This window comes from Schistocerca serialis, chromosome 1 (genome assembly GCF_023864345.2).
Source record: "Schistocerca serialis cubense isolate TAMUIC-IGC-003099 chromosome 1, iqSchSeri2.2, whole genome shotgun sequence".
Classification (NCBI taxonomy): Eukaryota; Metazoa; Arthropoda; class Insecta; order Orthoptera; family Acrididae; genus Schistocerca; species Schistocerca serialis.
In genome coordinates, this window is record NC_064638.1 from 130,083,780 (window position 1) to 130,105,990 (window position 22,211).

The following is a 22,211-nucleotide window of genomic DNA, read 5'->3' on the forward strand; positions in this document are numbered from 1 at the left end:
ACTTGCTAGGTGGTAGCTTAAATCAGCCGCGGTCCATTTAGTACATGTCGGACCCGCGTGTCGCAACTGTGTGATCGCAGACCGAGCCCCACCACAAGGCACGTCTCGAGATACGGACGAGCACTCGCCCCAGTTGTACGACGACTTTGCTAGCGACTACACTGACAAAGCCTTTCTCTTATTTGCCGAGAGACAGTTAGAATAGCCTTCAGCTAAGTCAATGGCTACAACCTAGCAAGGCGCCATTAACCATTTTAAGATAGTCTCACTTGTATCATCAAGGAATGCTGTATTCACATGAAGGATTAAAAGTTAAGTATTAAAGCAGCTACGTACTTTTCTTGCTACCATTCATTACGTATCCTGTTTCAGACCTCTATCTAGCCTACGTGAGATTACGCGTGCCTTTCGGCTACTTCAGTGTGGCGTAGCTGTCTTGTTACGCCACAACACTTTCAGAATATGGTTCTGAGGTGTTCCAGCTCCTGGGGCATACTCTCTGTGTATGAGATGCTGCACACCCTGTGTACCAGTGTTTTTAGAGCTCCATTTCTCTGAGAAGGGTGGTGACAGCTGTCTGTATGCAAATATAGATCAGTGTGTGTTTTCTTCCCATGCACAATGTGACCCAACATGCCTTCAGCTCTTATCTTGACCACAACATCCAGAAAAGGTAATCTTCTCTCTGCTTTGGTCTCCACTGTGAATTGGATGTTGGGATATATGGAGTTCAGATGTGTAAGGAAGTCCAGGAGCTTGTCCCTACCATGGGGCCAGATGACGAACATGTCATCCACATAAGGGAAAAAACAAATAGGTTTCCATTTGGAGCTGCCGGCCGCGGTGGTCTAGCAGTTCTAGGCGCTCAGTCAGGAACCGCGCGACTGCTACGGTCGCAGGTTCGAATCCTGCCTCGGGCATGGATGTGTGTGATGTCCTTAGGTTAGTTAGGTTTAAGTAGTTCTAAGTTGTAGGGGACTTATGACCACAGATGTTGAGTCCCATAGTGCTCAGAGCCATTTGAACCATTTTTTTTTTTCCATTTGGAGCTCAGTTCGTCAGTGCACCTGATGATGGCAACATGTCTGATAACTGAAATATTGTGTCCGTTTGACACTATGAACTGGCAGTGCAACCATGGTTTCTTCAATCAACAAATATGCTGGGAGAAACTGAAGAATCACACAGATGATTGATGTCTGGTTCTCATCCATGCCATCATTTGTAGGGACTTTTTCCACCATTGGCTACTGTTAGGCATCTGTTCTCAAATAATTTGCCACTGCTGTTGCTTCACCACAGCAATTTTGTGATTTTCCACTCTGCAAACATTGCACAGTATCTGAAAGGCTTTGGTTGAACCATTCTGCAACACCATTTTGTTGAGGTGTACCAGGGAATGTCATCTACCACTGAATTACTTCTTTTTGAAGATATGCATAATTATTTGAATTATTTACTAATATGTTTGCCTCCATTGTCCAAATGTAGCATTCAAATACTTCTGTAATGAAAATTTTATACATAAGCTTTTTGTTCTTTGAATTCTCTGAATGACTGAACCATTTTATTTTTGACTATTAGTAAATATATTACTGCATATCTCAAGTAATCATCAATGAAGGTGCCACCATTGTAACTTGCCATATGGCTGATGTAAATTTTCAATCTATGAATCTATATATTTATACATTGAACTTGCATTCAGGATGACAATGGCTCAAACCCACATCCGGCCATCCTTATATATATTTTCTGTGGTATCCCGAAATCAATTAAGATGATGCTGGGATGCGCTTTCCTTCTTCATCCTTCCCTAATCTGAGTTTTTGCTCTGTATCTAATGACCTCGTTGTCATCAGTATGTGAAACATTAACTTCCTCCTCCTCTTCCTCCTCCTCCTCCTCCATATACACTCCTGGAAATTGAAATAAGAACACCGTGAATTCATTGTCCCAGGAAGGGGAAACTTTATTGACACATTCCTGGGGTCAGATACATCACATGATCACACTGACAGAACCACAGGCACATAGACACAGGCAACAGAGCATGCACAATGTCGGCACTAGTACAGTGTATATCCACCTTTCGCAGCAATGCAGGCTGCTGTTCTCCCATGGAGACGATCGTAGAGATGCTGGATGTAGTCCTGTGGAATGGCTTGCCATGCCATTTCCACCTGGCGCCTCAGTTGGACCAGTGTTCGTGCTGGACGTGCAGACCGTGTGAGACGATGCTTCATCCAGTCCCAAACATGCTCAATGGGGGACAGATCCGGAGATCTTGCTGGCCAGGGTAGTTGACTTACACCTTCTAGAGCACGTCGGGTGGCACGGGATACATGCGGACGTGCATTGTCCTGTTGGAACAGCAAGTTCCCTTGCCGGTCTAGGAATGGTAGAACGATGGGTTCGATGACGGTTTGGATGTACCGTGCACTATTCAGTGTCCCCTCGACGATCACCAGTGGTGTACGGCCAGTGTAGGAGATCGCTCCCCACACCATGATGCCGGGTGTTGGCCCTGTGTGCCTCGGTCGTATGCAGTCCTGATTGTGGCGCTCACCTGCACGGCGCCAAACACGCATACGACCATCATTGGCACCAAGGCAGAAGCGACTCTCATCGCTGAAGACGACACGTCTCCATTCGTCCCTCCATTCACGCCTGTCGCGACACCACTGGAGGCGGGCTGCACGATGTTGGGGCGTGAGCGGAAGACGGCCTAACGGTGTGTGGGACCGTAGCCCAGCTTCATGGAGACGGTTGCGAATGGTCCTCGCCGATACCCCAGGAGCAACAGTGTCCCTAATTTGCTGGGAAGTGGCGGTGTGGTCCCCTACGGCACTGCGTAGGATCCTACGGTCTTGGCGTGCATCCGTGCGTCGCTGCGGTCCGTTCCCAGGTCGACGGGCACGCGCACCTTCCACCGACCACTGGCGACAACATCGATGTACTGTGGAGACCTCATGCCCCACGTGTTGAGCAATTCGGCGGTACGTCCACCCGGCCTCCCGCATGCCCACTATACGCCCTCGCTCAAAGTCCGTCAACTGCACATACGGTTCACGTCCACGCTGTCGCGGCATGCTACCAGTGTTAAAGACTGCGATGGAGCTCCGTATGCCACGGCAAACTGGCTGACACTGATGGCGGCGGTGCACAAATGCTGCGCAGCTAGCGCCATTCGACGGCCAACACTGCGGTTCCTGGTGTGTCCGCTGTGCGGTGCGTGTGATCATTGCTTGTACAGCCCTCTCGCAGTGTCCGGAGCAAGTATGGTGGGTCTGACACACCGGTGTCAATGTGTTCTTTTTTCCATTTCCAGGAGTGTATTTAGATAATTTGTAGAAAGGATCCTAATGATTTTCTTTTGAATTGGTTGTGATTCTCAATTTGTTGCTTTATTGGAGACTTCATTGTTAAATATTTTCCAACCAGAATACATAAATCTGAAACCAAGACAAAGAGGCAATGTTTACAAGAAACTTAGTTTTTGGCTCATATTGTGACTGTGGAAATAAAAGTTCAGCATAAACTGATTATCGGGCACCACTAAGAAGTAAATGTATTTAGAAGTGATTGTTGGATTCACAGATTCTTGAAAAGGCTTCTGCAAGAAGGACATGTGTCTACTTGACACAAACCTTACACTGTTCACTTCTGATGAATGTAAATGCTGCAATCACTGTAGGCGCACGGCCCCAGAATATAATTCTAAAAGACAACATGCAGTAAAAGAATACAAAATAAGTCAGCTCTCTTGTCTCTAACTATACAGCTTTATGCCAGCATATTTAAAATTAAAACTGCTAATACAACAATGTGGGAAGGCTAGATGGCTACTTATCAGTTGAGGTGGTGTTGAGTCACAGACGAGGACACTGAAAAGATCATTAGAAGTATTTTCAGCTTTCAGATAATCCTTCATCAGAAATAGAACTCTTACATGTTAACACAGCAACAATTACACTATAATTTTCTTTTACTGTGTAGGCCATACCATAATAGTAAATTTGACAACACAGGAATTTATTGGTTTAATGCAGTACATTAATAGTACAGAGAGGAATGAGTTATAACCTTAAAATGTAGAACATTTAACTTATATTTTCCACACAGTTGGATAAGTGAAGTTGTGCAATCCAATATATATAAATCCAAGTCCTTTGTGCATTCAAATGAAGACTGCAGTTTTCAAACTGACTTTACATTTTATTGATGCATTGAGAATTGACATAATTTATAGTTCCATGGCACACAATGTTCATCACAAAATATATAGCACAATCAGTATTTTTGGACTACACATTAATAAAACCATAACAAGAGTGTTACAACTCTTGACTCCACTCTGTTCTAAGAACAACTGTCTCACAAGTGATGCTACCTTCGAGAACATATATATGCACACACTTCCATAAACTTAGAGAACAGTACACTTGAGTAAATCGAATATCTCTGTATTTCCAGAATTTACATACATTTTTAATAAAGTTTATTGGTTTTTTATAGATACATAATTTACATTTTTTCGAAGTGAACAGTAGTTGAAAGTAAATTACAAAAGGAAACATATAAAATATATAATTTGTGGCCGGTGTTTTCATAGTGACTAATTGTATGCTGTAATTAGCAATAAATATTTTAGTTTAGGTTTCATGGGTTTTGGGATAGTTTCTTGACATCTTCAAAAATATGAAAATTAAATGTAATTAGTAATTTAGGAAAATTTTGCATGCAGCAGTTAAACATGTTAATCAGTGAAACGCACCTCAAATCTGGCTGGCAGTTGAATGGTATCATGAATTTTGACAATGAGAAAAAGGATTCCACTACGGCTTGTTTTGTTATAACACATACACATGGGCACTGTCACAGGGTGCTTAGGGCCAACTGTGACTGTGTCTGATGTGCACAGCACTCCAGCTGAGGTGAGTAGTGGGGGTAAGGAGGTGGCATGGGACAGGGAGGGGGAAGGAGCTAGAGCTGCCTGGTGGAGTGTCCAGAGATTCGGTAGGGACAGGAGGAGACTGCTAGTTGTAACATGAGGAGACTGCTTGGGGAGGGAGGGGGGAGTTTGGGGGGCTGTTTGGAGTGGAAGGGAAGGACTTCTTGGTGTGTTAGCAGAGACGAAGGCATCTGTCTACAGGACTAGGAACTGAATCATATTCTCCTCCAGGATTTTGATTATTGCTCATCCTGGCCTGAAATGAGAAATATCCTTCCTACTGCTCCCATAGTTGTATTCTACTGCCCGTCCAACCTATACAATGTCCTTTTCAGACCCTGCTGTATACCTGTTCTCAACACCTGGCCTCATGGCTCAGACTCCTGCAATACAACAAGACACAAGACCTCTCCCATACAGCCTTCCACTGCCACCTTTCAGAAGCAAGACCTGTCCACTCTCCACTACACCTTCTGGTGTTCCTACAGCATCAAAGGCAGGGCCACTTTTAAAAGGAGCTTTGTGATGTACCAACTTCAGTGCACTCACTGTGCCAAATGCTATGTGTGCATGACATCTGACAAGATACCAGGTCTGCATGAATAGCCACCACTAAACTGTGGCAATAAGGCAGCTGAACAACCCAGTTGCTGAACATGTCAATCAGCATGATGTGATTAATGACATGTTTTACATCATATGCTATCTGGAGTCTTCTCACCAACACCACCATTTCTGAATTGTGCAGATGGGTACTCTCCCTACCAGATATTCTTTGTTAGTCCCTATCCTACTGCCTATGCCCTTTCTTCTTCCCATTCCAGTACATGCACACCTTCTACTTTGCCAATGCACCTACAGTTTACTCCCACTTCTCCAACTTCTCTCCTTTTCTCCTCTACTCACTACTCACCCTTTCACTTATCCCCCTGCTCCTCTCCTTGGGGGGGGGGGGGGGGGGAGCAGAAAAGGACAGAAATAGAGAAGTAAAACGACTGTGGGTGTGTTGATGGAATAGAAGGCATTGTAGTGCTGGAGTGAGAAAAGGGAAGGGGACAAATGGGCGAAGGATGGTGACTAATGAAGGATGAGGCCGGGAGAGTTTTGGGTATGTAGGATACATTACAGGTTGAGTTTCCTCCTATGCAATTCAGAAAAGCTGGTGTTGGTGGGAAGGATCTAGATGGCACAGACTGTAAAACAAACATCAAAATGAAGAATGTTGTGATGGGCAGCATGCTCAGCAACTGGGTGGTCCAGTTACTTCTTGGCTGTAGTTTGTCAGTGGACACTCCTGTGGACAGACAGCATATCCAGACAGCACAGAGCACAATGGTTGCAGCTTAATTTGTACATCACATGACTGGTTTCACAGGTAGTTCTGCTTTTGATGGAATAGGAGATACTTGTGACTGGATGGGAGTAGGTGGCAATGGGAGGATGTGTGGGACAGGTCTTGGATTCAGGTGAGTTACAGGAATATGAGCCATGAGGCAAGGGGTTGCAAGGAGGGGCTGAGGGGGATGGACAAGAATACTGTGTAGGTTCAATGGGCAGTGAAATACTACTGTGGGTGGGTTGGGAAGGACAGTGGGTATGGTGTTTGTATGTGCATATATGTTTGTTATCTAATTCAGATGGCCTTTTGGCCAAAAGTCTCTTTGTTCCTCAGTCTTTTTGTAGTGCCTGTCTGTGAATCAGCATCTCCACTATATGGAAAGAAAATTTCTTTTACATCAGCACAATGTGCATGAGCACAAACATTTTTTGCCAGTTGGATCATTTATGGATTGTAATTATGAACTGGGTGAACATCAGACCTGTTCAGTAGATTTGGCACCCTGAGCCTTCCACTTCTCACATCTGAAGTAGTTTTGTGGGTTTAAATAATTGAAATGAACAAGTCATAGTAAATTTAAATTTTGCAAATACTCTAAAACCATACTTCAGGAATGGACTCTAAATATTGGAAAATTAATTATAAAATATTCTGACCTAAACTGAGAAGCAAGTGTATTTTTTACAGTAAAATCAGTGTTTCACTATCAGGCAAAGAACTACTCATCTTACCTCACATAAGAATGTAATACACTGATACTGCCCCACATCTAAGTAGAATAAGAATCATAATGCTGCTCCATCATGGTAGGTCCAAGCACAATAATGCTGACGAGGAAATGTACATGAAAGTGAAACAGATTTACAGGTCTGAAATAAAGGCAGCTAAGTGCAAAGCAAATGATGCATATATACTGAACTCAGTAAATAAATGCAAAGCTGCATGGGAAATTATTAAAACAGAAACTAACTGTGATAATAAAGTATACCAGACACCAATTCCACCTGTTATTCTAAATGTGCAGTTTGTCAGTCCTCAATCAGATAACAGCATAATGGAGAATGTGAGCCAGGCAGAGGCACTGCTGCCAGAAATGAACAGTAAGCAGACAGACAGCTTTCACTGAACTTGTGTAACCGAAAAGATGGTCAATGAATCAGTAGTTAAGCTTAGTAAATCTAGAACAGAGGATTACTAATGGTCTCTCAAATTATGTTATTAAATACATTAGAAATCAAATTTTAATGCCACTGACTAAAATAATCAACAAAATTTTAAATGTAGTTATCCAGAATGTTTAAAAGTATCTGTAGTTAAACCAGTACATAAGAAAGGAGAGATAGCATTGCCAGATAACTATCGACCAATATCACTTATACCCATAATATCAAAAACAATAGAATACTGCATGCATAAACAGATGAGTCAATATTTTGAACATAATAATATACTCACCTCCTCACAGTATGGTTTCAGATCTAGCCTTTCTACAGTCAAAGCAGTTGAGAGTATGGTAGCAAAAATATACAATTGTTTTGAAAATAAAGATATTATCTGCACAATGTTGTTGGATCTCAGGAAACCTTTTGATAAGGTCTCCCACAATATTCTCATAAAAAATCTCTACCATGAGAGAGAATGCTCTATGCCTAATGCAGTCATACTTGGACAATAGAAAACAGTTAGTTAAGGTAAATCACGTGATGCAGTGCTATATGCCGATGACACAACACTCATCACTTGTGATACCAATCTTGAAAATGTGCAACACAGCATGGCAGTGGCAATGGAGAGGTGCACTACTTGGTTTGAGGCAAATGTACTGCAGAAGAGTGATAGTAAAACTGAAGCTATTGTATTCAACCCGAATGCTTCCAGTCATGGTAACAAAACAGTAAAATTATTAGGATTTCATAAAGATCAAAAGCTTAGCTGGGATACTCACACAGGGAAGATATGTGGCAAATTGGCACGTGCCATATATCTGTTGTACAAACTGAGGAGCAGTGTCAGTAAAGAACTTCCATTGTATGCGTGTTTCGCATTCTTCCATTCGCACCTAAGTTATGGACTACTATTATGGGGCAATTCTGTAGGCTCAAAATTAGTGTTTAAATGGCAAAAGAAAGCCATAAGGTGTATAGCAGAACTTAGCCCATATGAATGATGTCGAGATTATTTTAAGAAACTAAATATAATGACAGTGCTTGACCTATATATTTACAACTGGCTTGTCTTCATTAAAGAGAATCAGAGTAAATTTTACTTAAGGAGAATAGTTCATGACCATAACATAAGACAAATGTTGACTAACTGAAACCCTCAGCTGCCGACAGGGGTTGTTGATGTACCTCGATGTGGACAGCTGAAAATGTGTGCCCCAACCGGGACTCGAACCCGGTGAATGGGCAAATGTCTATAAGGTAAATTACATATGTAGAATTGTGGACAGTTGGGAATGTGAGTCTCACGGGAAGCATGCAAGGGATAAGTCCCTGCAGTCACGCTATTCATCTGTGTCCTCAGTGGCTCAGATGGACAGAGCGTCTGCCATGTAAGCAGGAGATTCCGGGTTCGAGTCCCGGTCAGGGCACACATTTTCAGCTGTTCACATCAAGGTATATCAACAACACCTGTTGGCAGCTGAGGGTTTCAGTTAGTCATCATTTATTCCAGGGAAAAGCTGCACGGTCAACAACAGTAATCTGTTCTTTCGAGAACAGTTACTGTCTTCATATATACATAACATAAGAATTGGACATACAATTAATATGCCATATGCTAGGCTTGCAAAGACACATAATAGCTACGAATACCTTGGTCCTGTCTACTTCAACAAATTACCTGAAAATGCCTACACAGTGCCAGTAAATAAATTTAAAACTAGTCTTTCAAGGTGGTTCAAAAGTAAAGTAATTTACTCTGCTCAAGAGTTCCTTGAGTATGTGACAAAGACCCACTTTCCTTGTGAGAATGAACTATAAATTAACTACAAACCATACAAATGCCACACTGTGAACTATTTTTGTTGTCTAGACAAGACAGCCTAGACACAATGAGAGGAAGCCGAAAGGCACGCGCTAAGCCAAAGCAGGGTGCGTGAGGTCTGAAACAGGATACGTAATGAATGCTATAAAGAAAAGTACGTAGCTTCTGGAATACTTAACTTTAATCCATCCTTTTTGGTACATTTGGAGATTGTGGCGATACAAGTGAGACTCTTTAGATACATGCAATGTTACTAATAGCGCCTTGCTAGGTCGTAGCCATTGACTTAGCTGAAGGCTATTCTAACTATCTGCTCGGCAAAGGAGCGAGGCTTCGTCAGTGTGCATTGCTAGCTACGTCGTCCGTACAACTGGGGCGAGTGCTAGTCCGTATCTCGAGACCTGCCTTGTGGTGGCACTCGGTCTGCGATCACACAGTGGCGACACGCGGGTCCGACATGTACTAATGGACCGCGGCCGATTTAAAACTACCACCTAGCAAGTGTGGTGTCTGGCGGTGACACCACAATTTTATTACTGTTTCATGTACTTATTGTTAATTATCTGTTGGATTATTTAATTGACATTCACTGAACTATGTGGTTCATTTATCTTGTAATTGATCTATTAGGAAACTTCTTGTTGTTATTTACATTTGTACAAATATGTATTGCATCCATCTTGGATTATTATGTTGTAGTTAATAACATTTGTCATGTCAAAGTTTATATTCTTATTATTGTTATTATTATTATGTAAACACTGACGACACCAATTGAATGTAAATATCCTCAACAGTGGAATAAAACATTTGTATTTGTATTTGTATTTGCATTTGCATACGAGGTTGGATGCTATAAATAGCCATCATTACTATAGCTCTTCATAGCATAAACTTGCTACCCAATATAATACTACCACTCTGTCTTGTGAGGCTGTCATGGGTCATACGTAACTTTGATACAGTTAACTGCTTGCTGTTAAAACTATTGTAGCTAGTAGTGTAATTGATAGTGGTCAGTTGGATTTTGTGGGTTAATCATCATTCTTTTGTATGTACATACTCACTGTAAATAGTTTGAAGGGAGTAATTTTCCTGTGTAGGTGTTTCTTGATTTTGAGATAAACACTTTATTTCATTGCTTATCTATAAATTTTTCCTTCTTGAATCTTAACAATAAAAATTTTCTATTTGTAGTTCATCAGAGCATGCCATGCTATAAACACAATTTATGCATATAAGTGATTTTCTTTAACTTAAGCACTGTTGTAATGATATTGAGGAGGGGGGAAGAAATAGAGCATATGCATGTAAGATGCCAGACTGGAAATGTCAGACAACTGATTCATTGTGTTTGAAAGCAAGTCTAAAGGCTGGTTTGACTGCCAAGTGCATGTCTGTTTTGCAGATCCTCAACAGAACCAGAATTGAGGAAAAAAATTGTGGTGTCACCGCCAGACACCACACTTGCTAGGTGGTAGCCTTTAAATCAGCCGCGGTCTGTTAGTATACGTCGGACCCACGTGTCGCCACTATCAGTGATTGCAGACCGATTGCCGCTACACGGCAGGTCTAGAGAGACTTCCTAGCACTCGCCCCAGTTGTACAGCCGACTTTGCTAGCGATGGTTCACTGACAAAATATGCTCTCATTTGCCGAGACGATAGTTAGCAAAGCCTTCAGCTACGTCATTTCCTACGACCTAGCAAGGCGCCATTACCAGTTACTATTGGTGTTGTAAAACATGTACCATCAAGAGCGATGTTCACCAATTATGGATTAAAGTTAAGTATTCCAGCAGCTACGCACGTTTTTTGTTAGTCTCATTTCCTTGACATGTTCCAGACCTCACGCCAGCCTGCGTGAGCTAAAACGCATGCCTTTCGGCTTCCTCTCATAATGGGTTGGCTATCTTGCCAATCCCCAACAAAAATCTACCCAGCAAGTGGTGGGGTGAGAAGGAAAGGAAATGTACAAGTTTGCAGAGACAGTGGTTCCTTTGTCTAGCAGAAGGGTTGAACAGGAAGGAAGGGAAATGAAGGAAAAGGACTGGTGAGGTTTAGGAAATGAAAGTTGCATAAAAGCTGCCTAGTGCCAGGTCACCAGAGACTCACCACACAGGATGAAAAAGGAAAACTGATTGTTTGGGACTGCACTGGATGAAATTTGCAAACCTGAGAGATTAAAGGTGCAAACAGAGTAATGTGCAAGAATTAATGAAAAACACTGTGCAAAAATTAATGAACAACATTGTACAAAGTTAATGAACAAAACATTATGCGAGAATTAATAAGAGCAGAAAGCTAAGTGCATTGTATGTGTAGACTGTTGATGGCTAGAGTGGTGGGGGCAATAGATAGATCAGAAAATGACGTACAGAAAACTAAAAGGTAGTGAAAGAGAAATAGTAACTGGGAAGAAATGCTGAGACTGAAGAAATTAACATAAATTAAGATTGTGTCAGGGAAGAAACCAGATGGCATGAATGCTGAAACAGGCACCAAGGTCACAAAGCTCTGCAACAGCATTGTTTATTGCCAGTATACACCTTCTGTCTATGCCCATTCATCCTAACTGAGAACTAGGTAGCAGTCATACCCAGTGCTTTTTTCCAAAAAAATGTTTGAGGGTACTCCGACATTGGTTATAATGCAGCAAAAATTACTTATAACTGAAGCACGGGATATCACCCATCTGCTTTTAGCCGTGACGTCATCATCATCATCATCATCATCATCATCATCATCATCATCATCACGTAGCGGGACTGAAGAGACATCTATCAGAAGCTCGGCGTTTGAGTGTATGCATATCCATTTAGCACTACCATTGCCCACTATTAGCGGGTGAGGGCACTACATGCTTGTTGAACTGGCTGCCAGCGATTCAGTTGTCAAGAATGGTTGCCACAGCTTTGAAATGCTTGAAACAGTCAATGAAATCGCTTTTCCCACCAAAAACTGCACTGGTATCGTTCGTATTGCAATTACCAACACGAAAAAATGAAATAAAAAGTTTATGTACCTGAAATAAATCTTTGGCACTCTTCCAAGTTCTCAACATCTTAAAAAAAATTATTTTGTTGGTGAAAAAGTTTAGGGGCACGCAACCCCCAGCGTTCCCCCAGAGAAACAGCACTGGTCATACCAATGCAGAAAGCCGAACAATATTTACATAACAGCTTATATAAATGATGTCATTTCACAGGTGGCTCTCCATTTGATAGTATATGTTTTGCCAATTACATGGCTGGTTTAGGTGGTGGTGGGAGACTGCATACAGCAAGTATTACAGTGGGGACAGTCCCACGGGTAGGAGCCATAGGGTAAGGAAATGGATGCAAAAGCGACATAGGGTCTGACCAGGATATTGCAGAGGTTGATGGGGAGGTGGAAGGGGAGGGGGAGGTGGAGGGGAGGTGGAGGGGAGGGGGAGGGGGAGGGGAAGGGGAAGGGGAAGGGGGAGGGGGAGAGGAAGAAGGGTACAATGAAAAGATATCCTGTGTGGTGTCCAAAATGTCAGATGGAATGAATCTCATTTCAGGGCATGATTTTAAGAAGTCATAGCCTTGTTGAAGTAACTGATTAACACATTCAAGAGAAGGGCACTACTGAATCATAAGAGGTGTACTTATAAGATTTTCTTTTTTTTTTTTCTGGGATCAGCAGTACCAGGACTGGATACGATGGCCCACGAAATCTGATTTTGAGCTATGCTGGTGGGACCATTATGTCCAGTGAAATCTGAGGCAAGAATTGTGTATTTCTGGAATGACTCTGCATCTGAACAAATATGTTTGTCTCAGTTACCAAGGCTGTATGGGAGGGAATGTGTGACGAGGAGAGGGTGGCAACTATCAAAAGTTGAGCTATGCCGTTCGATGGCGGGTTTAATTGAACAGAAGTGAGTAACTGAGCCTCAGTGAGAATGAGGTGAACATCAAGGAAAGTGACATGGAATTCAGAATACAGCCATGTAAAATTTATTTGGAAGAATGTGTTTAGAGATTCCAAAATTTTAACAGATCAGCGTCACCATCAGTCTAGATCACAAATTTGTCATAAAAGTATCTAAAAACCAAACCAGGGGCTGAAGGCTTATAGACCCCAGGAAAACCCCCTCCAAGCAACCCACGAAATGGTTGGCATGGGAAGGAGCTGCCCTGGTTCCCATGCCCCTGATCTGTTGATATGTCTGCACTCCCAGAGTAAACTAGTTGTTCATAAGTATAAAGTAGATTAAAGTCAGCAGGAAGGAAATGGGTGATGTCTTAAATATAGGAGGGGAGTCCTTGTACTACAGTTTGCAGGTGTTGATCAGCTTTGGCAGATATATGTTCAGTGGATGCTTTGAAGCCAGCAACTATGGGGTGGCAAGAGCGACTGGGTTTGTGGATGTTAAGAATGTAAAAAGTGGGGGGTGCACGGTTTGGGTAGCGTAAGAAGTTCTATGAATTGAGATATTGGTCTTCAGGAGGGGCTGTAGTTGTAAGGAGGGACTGGAGGTCAGTTTGTATCACAGGAATGGGATCTTAATGGCAGATGCTGTTCGCAGAGGTGTCAAGCTGCTTGCATGACCCACTGTTGATCAGGTGCCACAGTGGTAAACAAGGTCACATTGTAGGGGCCTGAGAAAAGGTTGTGAAGCAATTCTGGTAAATGTCCCTTCATCTCTCTTCCTTCCCCTTCAGCCCTTCTGCCCGATGTTCAGTGTTTGTGCTGAGGACAGCTTCACCTTTACACTGAATCTGCAATAAACATAAGAAAAAATATTTGTACATAAAATTTAACAAAAAATTTTCATGCCATAGCTCTTTTACTACATTGGAGTATGTAACATTAACAAAAGGATAATGAGTTCAATCTCTTGTAGCGAATTTATTAATACCTTTCTCTGGAGAAACACTCCAATTTAGGATTATTATTGATAAAATTTGTCACTTTAGAATTTATGATGATATCACACATCCTGCCGTTTGTAGTGTTTTAGGATGTGGTTGTTTTGCAGACTTGGTTTGTCAGCTGCCCGACGGCTCTGGTGGTGTGTGTCGTGCTGCCAGTGACTGCCCATCAGTGCATTATGCTAAAGCATGTGTTGCCAGAGGTCTTGTCTGTTGTCCCAGTGCCACATCCCCTGCACCTATCACTGGTGTTGGCATCAAAAGCAAACAGGGTATGCATCTTTATAGTAATTGTGCTATTTGTGGTTTAATGCAGTTATATTGCCTGAAGTACTTTAAAAGGGCTTATAGTTAAAATCAAAAATTTTACCATCATCAAACATACTTTAGCTAACAAAGGAAAATCTGCAAAACTACAAACAAGAAGTTGAACTGAACACACTCTTCAGAATTGAAGAGGGCAAATAAATAACTCCTCATAGACTCTGTCCAGATATCAAGAAATAACTTAACAAAACTTTATTTGCATTACATTCAGTGTGAACTTACTTCCTGTCAAACTACCACTGAGCGCTCCCTAACACATTTCCTCTATTGAAGCTAGTAATTGGCATATGCAATAGACTCTTTTCTTCTAGATTGTTTCTTGAAATTGTTGGTAACAAGTTCATTAAATCCTTTTGCATGTGGATTCCAAGTAAAAAGTAGTGAAGTAAGAGCATAATCTTCTGTGGTTAGAATTGATTTTAAAAAAATCATATTAGCTACTAGGGTACACCAAACTGCTGAGTGAAAAAGTAGTATTTCTATTTTTATTTCTATTTATTCATTCATTCATCCAGGGATCATCTTACAATGGTAAGGTATTCAGCACCAAAATACAATGAAAACGTATAACTCCAAAAATATAATTGAACAAAGAATGTAAAAGTATGGTTTAAGAGCGTAGGACAGATGGACAGTGCAGTGGCCTTGTCGAAGGAACCATCCTGCCATTTGCCTGAACTGACTTAGGAAAACCGCAGAAAACTAAATCAGGATGGCCAGATAGAACTAGCTCTAACATTCTGACTATGAGGTCTGGGTCTTAGCAATGGAAGTGCTTTATCTGGTTAGTCCCCATTATACAATATTTTCTGATGTAAACACAGATTTGCTCTTCATCACTGCACCCATCAATGACCCCCACTGATGGCTTTGGAACTACAGACTTGCTGCTATACCCTTTCCACTTACTCCATTACATTTGGAAAACTGTTGTTCATGTCCTTCCCTCAGTCCATTTGAAAAAGTGAGTCAGCATCCCTCCTGCACCCCCTTCACCCCCCCTCTCTCTCCATGGTGAATGAGACATTGAAGTGAGGAGGATTAAGACATTAATTACTATGATGCACTGTAGATGCCTAATAAGTAATCAGGTTTTTGAATGACATGCAGCTATCCATTCATCAGCCCAAAGGATTCTTCTGCAAGTTGGCTCAAACATACACTTTCATTTTATAATTCTTTTTCAGTTTTACAATATGATGTGGACTAATGTCAAGCTACTACAGAAGTATTTCATTATATAAAATTTACCCTTTATTATTTTTGTACAGATTTTGATATGAAACATCGAGTCCAGATATGAGATTGTCATGAAAGTGTCTAAAAAATTTCCTGTATGTTGCGATGTGTGTTGGAAAATGCTGTGGTGATCCATAAAAAGAGGAAGTTAACTGCAATACACAGCCTAAAACTAATTGACCCCTATGTGATAAATCATTGAAGGATAATTTTTTGGATTATTGTCATCAGTTACTAAATCATAGCTGATTACTGACATGTTACCTGAGTAAGCTTTGAACTGAAGGCTTCTTGAGAATTGAATAGCAAAGTTATCCAAATGTTGACAGTATTGATGATGCAAACAATGGGACAATGCTGTATTTTCTTTATAAATATTGTCAAAAATGGCAGTTCAGCCACAGTAAAATAAACAGTCACGAAGCTCTGTAGGAAGTGTGCAATCTTTTGACAGCTGAAGTTATGCTAGCACTTAAAGTGGCAGAACTGCTTTAACAGAAGAATGGCATGTTATAAACAGAGAACTTGAGATTTTTAATGCTGTTAAATCCATATTTCCTTGTCACTAAACATAGTGGTGAATGTTCCAATACGAATAGGAAAACATAATTAAAGTAATATTTCATCTCTTGTCACTGTCAGTCTATACTAATAAAATGTCACTGCGGTGTAATATGTACAGTTTACAGTAGCAGCAGAGTCATAATTGTATTGTCTAAAATTTTTTAAGGTGGGAAATGAGATGTAACAGGATGTGTTTACATTTAAAAGGATTTGATTATGTTTATATCCATATACTTTGCATACTTTGTGATGCTGTGCACCGATTTTAATTCATTTCATGAGTTTTTTTTTTAGCAGATTTTGGATTCATTTTAATACATTCAAAAGTAGACACAATCTATTTATGTGCATATCTTAACCTAGAGCTAGCACATGTTTCCGTAAGTTTATCATAAATCTCACTTCCTGCCCACTACCTGTAGAACTCAGGACACACAGCAGATACATAAATGTTGGAAAAATATGTGCACCAAATGAAAATCACAAAAAGTGTCAAGTGACTCCCTGTCAGAGTTACAATTGTAAGGAGTACTGCCAGCAAAAACTGATATTTCCAACCACTATGCCATATTTGACTATGGCATATGTTAAAAACTGTATAAAGGTAACAAACAACAGACATGTTACACATCCAAGTACCAGAACTGTATAATTCAAGTAGTTATTCTGACAAAAATTGTTGTAACATATATAAATGAAAATGGCAACATTTATGCTATTTTACAAACTTGGATAAAGACTTTAAATAAATTTACCCTTCACTTAATCCCAACTACTATTATTCCCTTGTATTTCAGAAAAATTTAGGTACAGACCACATGTAATCTGGCACAGCATTTAAAACTTGGCCATCCATTGGCATACCTCAGTGCCATTAAAAAAATCAGCAGCATTAAAAGGACAGGATTAGGACATATGGGTGCAAATAAACAACTACATAATTGGCAGAGCAAACAGATTTAATTTTGCTCCCAAAACATTTATGATATCAATTAGCATCCTAAATGCCTGAACTGTAAGTATTTTATATTTTTCCTCTTGTTTTGTGACAGCTTATCATTACTGAATTTCAGAATGAAATAAAGCCTTAATCTTACAGAGTATTTTACAACCAGCAACTTTATTCGCTCATAACAGCCTTCAGGAAAAGCTGCAACTTCCACTACAAGCTTTACTAACATGGTCTCACACTGATATTGATGAATATATATCTCAAAGTTTCTAGTGAACACAGTTTCACACTTTGCCCAAAAACTGAGCAGCTCTTCACTGCACATAGTTAAAGAGCCAAAAGGATCATCTTTGTAGTTCCTAAAATAGCTTAGAGTTTATTACTGCTATCCAACACATTGCTACCATCAGTTAGAAGGGCAGAACATACTTCACATTTTTGGATTGACAATATTTTTTCACAATATAGCCACAAACATACCTATGGCTGTTTTCTTCTCCCAATTCTTCTGGTTTGGCTACAAAAGGCAGAACTGGGATGCCAGATTTCTCAAAATTGTAGCACACAGGAGATTCAATACTCTGCACAGCCTTTACATCTAAAATTGCTTTTGAACATGCTTTTTAAGTCCATATACACACAAAATACACAAATCATTTTGCAGTACCTCCTGCTTGGAGGCGCTGCAGTAGCGAAATTTCAGAAAATCTCTCTGTTTTGTGACTCATATGTTAGACTCTGGTACAGCAGTCAGTTCTAAAACAAGATGATGGACAAGGAAATAAACCACTTCAGTACATAATATTTTTACCTTGTTCTTGTTTATACAGAATGTGAGAAAAGTGCACAACTAGCAACAGTGAGTGAGTGCCCACTGATTGAAATGATTCCTGGAAAGAATGTGGCTGTGCCAGGCCTATTCCCCTACTTGGTAATTATACTTGAAGAAGTAAATTTTTGATTAATATCACAATTACAACCTTTAAAACACATGAAATCTATATTAATAGAAGTGTCTTGTCTGTCTTAGGCAGCACTAGGGTACGGTAATCTGAGTGACAACAAGTGGTATTGTGCTGGTGTGCTTGTGAGTGAATCTTACGTCCTCACTACTGCAGGATGTCTAAATAGTTCTACGCTGTAAGTATTAAGTCAACAGCTATATTATAACCTTCTATAAAAATAAAATTGAGTTTCTTCAATTGTCACTAGTCTTTGAGGGCTGTCAAGGATGTGGCAAGTTCAGGGTACAGTTTCAGGGAATTTAATGACAATTGCAGGATATATACATGATAAAAATAAAAAAGAACAGTTCAAACATAGTACCAACTAATTTGCTACCATTTATACAAAAATAGTGTCAAAATTGCACAATAATACTTTGACTCATTTCATCAACCATTAAAATTTTACTAACCTGTTACCTACTTTAATTTTACTTTCCCACAGTTAATGTTAGAATATTAAAATTCATGGAATGCTTATTCATGAACAGCAAATTACAGCTGAGAGGTGTGCATGGCTGAATGAAATAATTACTACTTTCAAGTCTTCATATAAGTTCAAAACAAATCTGTACCATTGAATTACCTGATAAGTAGTAGTTGACAATACATTTGTTGCATATCTTACTTTCACTTTGGGAGTTTTCAGTATCACTATGTTGTTGGTGACTATTATTTGAAATTTTGTTTATCTTGTTATATTTTTTCCAATTACATTTTGAAAATAGAAACTGCAATATAAAATTATACCCAACGTTATTTAACTGAATTATTACTATTTTTTGGAATATTATTTTTTCAGTAAATGTGAACTTAAACTTTCTGTAAATATTTAAACTTTCTGTAAATATTCATCTCTGACTCTCTGCACTACTAAGTTCTGCTATCTTCATTTACTGCATTTTGAGAAGTCTTTGGAGAGTGCTGGTGGAGGACAGATGTGGTTAGGCATGGCTACAACTTGCCTCCATGCAAGACAGAGTGTAATTTTTGTCTTGTGAAATACTTGTCAAATACTTTAGTCCATTACATGATGATAATGAGAATTGCTGTAACAATTTACTTCTTAACAACTGAGTGTCTCCACAGAAGCTCATCAGACCTGTGCCTCTACTGAATTGTTCCCTAGCAGATTATTGGAAAATGTGCTGAGACACTGATTCTTTGAGAAAATAACAATGAGAATTTTCAATGTTTTAAACTTTACATAACAACCATTTTAAAACTGTTCTACAATGCTGTTGCTCAACAAATGCTATCTCTCTCTCTCTCTCTCTCTCTCTCTCTCTCTCTCTCACTCACTCACTCACTCTCTCACTCTCTCACACACACACACACACACACACACACACACACACACACACCACGTAAACCGTGACAAGGAGCTTTAGACAGCGCGGCTACCCTGTGCGGCTAAGTGCAAGGTACTATTTGCATGCAAGGGTCTAGTGTTGCATGCAGGAAAGCAGTTGATTGGATGTGTTCTGCATTTCCACAAATCGTATAAGGAGCGCTCCAGATATGTGTGCAGGAGAACATCCACAAAATTTGGAAACAGAGATAGTACTGGCAAAACTGGAGCTCTGAGGGCGGCTCAAGAGATTTGCCTGAATAACCATTGGTCAGTGTATTACTAAGGAAGTTTGGGGTTAGGATTCATTTGACAAACAGTTTTAATCTGTGACAGTTTAATAGGCAGAGCGATTCCAGTGGAAATTCCTTATAACCTTATTGTTGTTGTTAAATTGCCTCTAGGCAGTTGAAGTGTCCCTTAAGTTCATTTTTGAGTTATTCACTAAATGTTGAAGGCAATGGGACAAGGTCCCTTCCTCAGCCTTTCATGTGGATTGTAGTAGTTTTTCAGTTTTTGTGTATGCAGACCATCACACTAATGCCTCTGGAGAAAAATGATTGCTTTGTGTCTTACATTGTCATGAACCACACAACTGCATTACCCAGTTTTTGGGGAAAATTAACATTAGTAGTTCTTGACTAATTTTATTCACAGTGTGCCTTTACAGTATGTTTGTATGCTACGTTTTAAAGCATTTCTGTGAGGTTTTTATGCATGTTTATTCAGGGCTACACCTGATCAAATTAGTTGCACTACCACTGTCATGCCCCTGAGAGGATCAGCATTAATTTTCTGAGTACAGATTTGGCAACTCTGGGGTTCCTGCACTGGGGACTGGTAAGTGCCATGAACCCTCTGTCACTGTATGCTCTGGGCATGCTTCACTGACCACAATGCGGTGCAGTGGTGTAATGTTCTGTGTTTTGGAGAATTTGGGTCTTGGCTTCACCACCTGGACTGTGAGGTAAGTGTACACCTATATAAAATTACCCACCAACCAAAAGGTGTGCTATATGCTGATGAGGTGAATGGCTGTTGAGGTAAAACAGTCTGTAGTGGGCAGCCTCTGGGGCACCTGCTGCCCCCCAGTTGTATAAGGCTTGCTCAGTCATACAGGGCTGTGCCTGGGTTGACGGTTGTTTCCCTAGCATCTTGTGGATCCTATGGAATGGTCTCATCAATCTACTACTCCTGACAGGACAGGTGTACTGTCAGGTAGTATCTACACCCACTCATCAAAGAGAGCTTGGTTGGTCTGTCCCCCTGAAAAGAAGTCTGATTCAAGGTAACAGGGCATTAGAGTGCCATAACACTTGCATTGTAATCAAGAAACCAGGGGGAACCATTGAGAAGTTATCCTCCTCCCTATATTCACAAGGCATTGGAGGGTATTGCTTGGTCACTAAAAAGTCTCAAATGACTTTGTAATTGAACACTTTTGGTGGAAAGTGATAATTCAAACCAAATATCTAATCTTTTTGGGATGTAAGGCCTTAGGTAACTACCCAGTTGACATGAGTTGCATAAAACCCTTAACTTTAGTAAGGGTGTGGTTACCTGCTCCGATGTAATGGAGGTGGACCCCATGGAGTTACGTGTAGAATGGAAAACTATGTGCATAACACAAGTGCAGAACTATGAGGTGAGTTAATGGCAAATTGGAAAAATCGGCAACATTTACTCTAATGTTTAGTACTCTGGAATTACCTGAACATATCCTTGCAGGCTGTATCCATCTTAAGGTTCACCTATTTGATCCTAACCCAATGTGATGCTACAAATGTCAGCAATTTGGCAATACCACTATGGGATGTAATGGGAGGGCTACATGTGACAATTGTGGAGCCTCAGCTCATGAATCAGGCAATTCTGGTACACTTCCTCCAGAATGTGTTAACTGCTCTGGGGATCAGCCAGTGTGGAGCAGAAAGTGTGAGGTTTACAATGAGGAAAGGAAAATTCAGGAGTTGAGAGTCAAGAGAGGCATACCCTATGGTGAATTTAGAAAAGGTTTCAAAGCTATGCAACCTCCAGTTTTTGCTATTTCTTTTGCATCAGCCCTTAAGACACCAATTGCTAAATGTGAAGCCTTCACATGAACTCGGACCACAGATTCAAGTATGATCACATGCAATTGTTGGTGTACCTGGGTGGGCGGGGGGGGGGGGGGGGGGGGCGAGGGGGGGGGGATGCTCCACTTGAAACTGAAGTCGTTCAGAAGCTGTCAGCAATGGGCTTACTACCTAAGCCACATACCACTACCCACTATCAGAAGCCAACTAAGCCATCCCCGTGACCCTGGCAACCACTCCTCCCATCAGTAAAGAAAAATGTCCTTTGAAAAGTAGTTCCAAGTCCAAAAAAGTGGTAACTAAACCTTTGGATTGGCGAGCTCTCTCCCTCTCTGAAGGGGTCTATGCCCTGGAGGATATGGACTTCCAATTCGAGGAACTGGAGAGCCAGGAACTGGGTAATGTTCCCCCGACCTTCCTGGTAAATTACCACCTCCGAGGGAGAAAGAAAAGAACAACCATCCTAAAAAATGGCTTCCACAGACTTCTGTGTTGCAGTGAAACTTAAATGGATATCA

At 40.7% G+C, this 22,211-nt stretch overlaps 1 protein-coding gene across 1 annotated transcript in view; it reads left to right on the forward strand.

Annotated features, from left to right (window-relative positions):
* The window catches only part of LOC126457127 (serine protease snake-like), a 162,976-nt gene that overhangs the window by 37,417 nt on the left and 103,348 nt on the right, over positions 1-22,211 (forward strand). Inside the window, exons 2-4 of the mRNA XM_050093191.1 lie at positions 14,289-14,453; positions 18,094-18,194; positions 18,294-18,403. Coding sequence (XP_049949148.1) covers positions 14,289-14,453; positions 18,094-18,194; positions 18,294-18,403 — 376 coding nt within the window. The remainder of the gene's footprint in view (positions 1-14,288; positions 14,454-18,093; positions 18,195-18,293; positions 18,404-22,211) is intronic.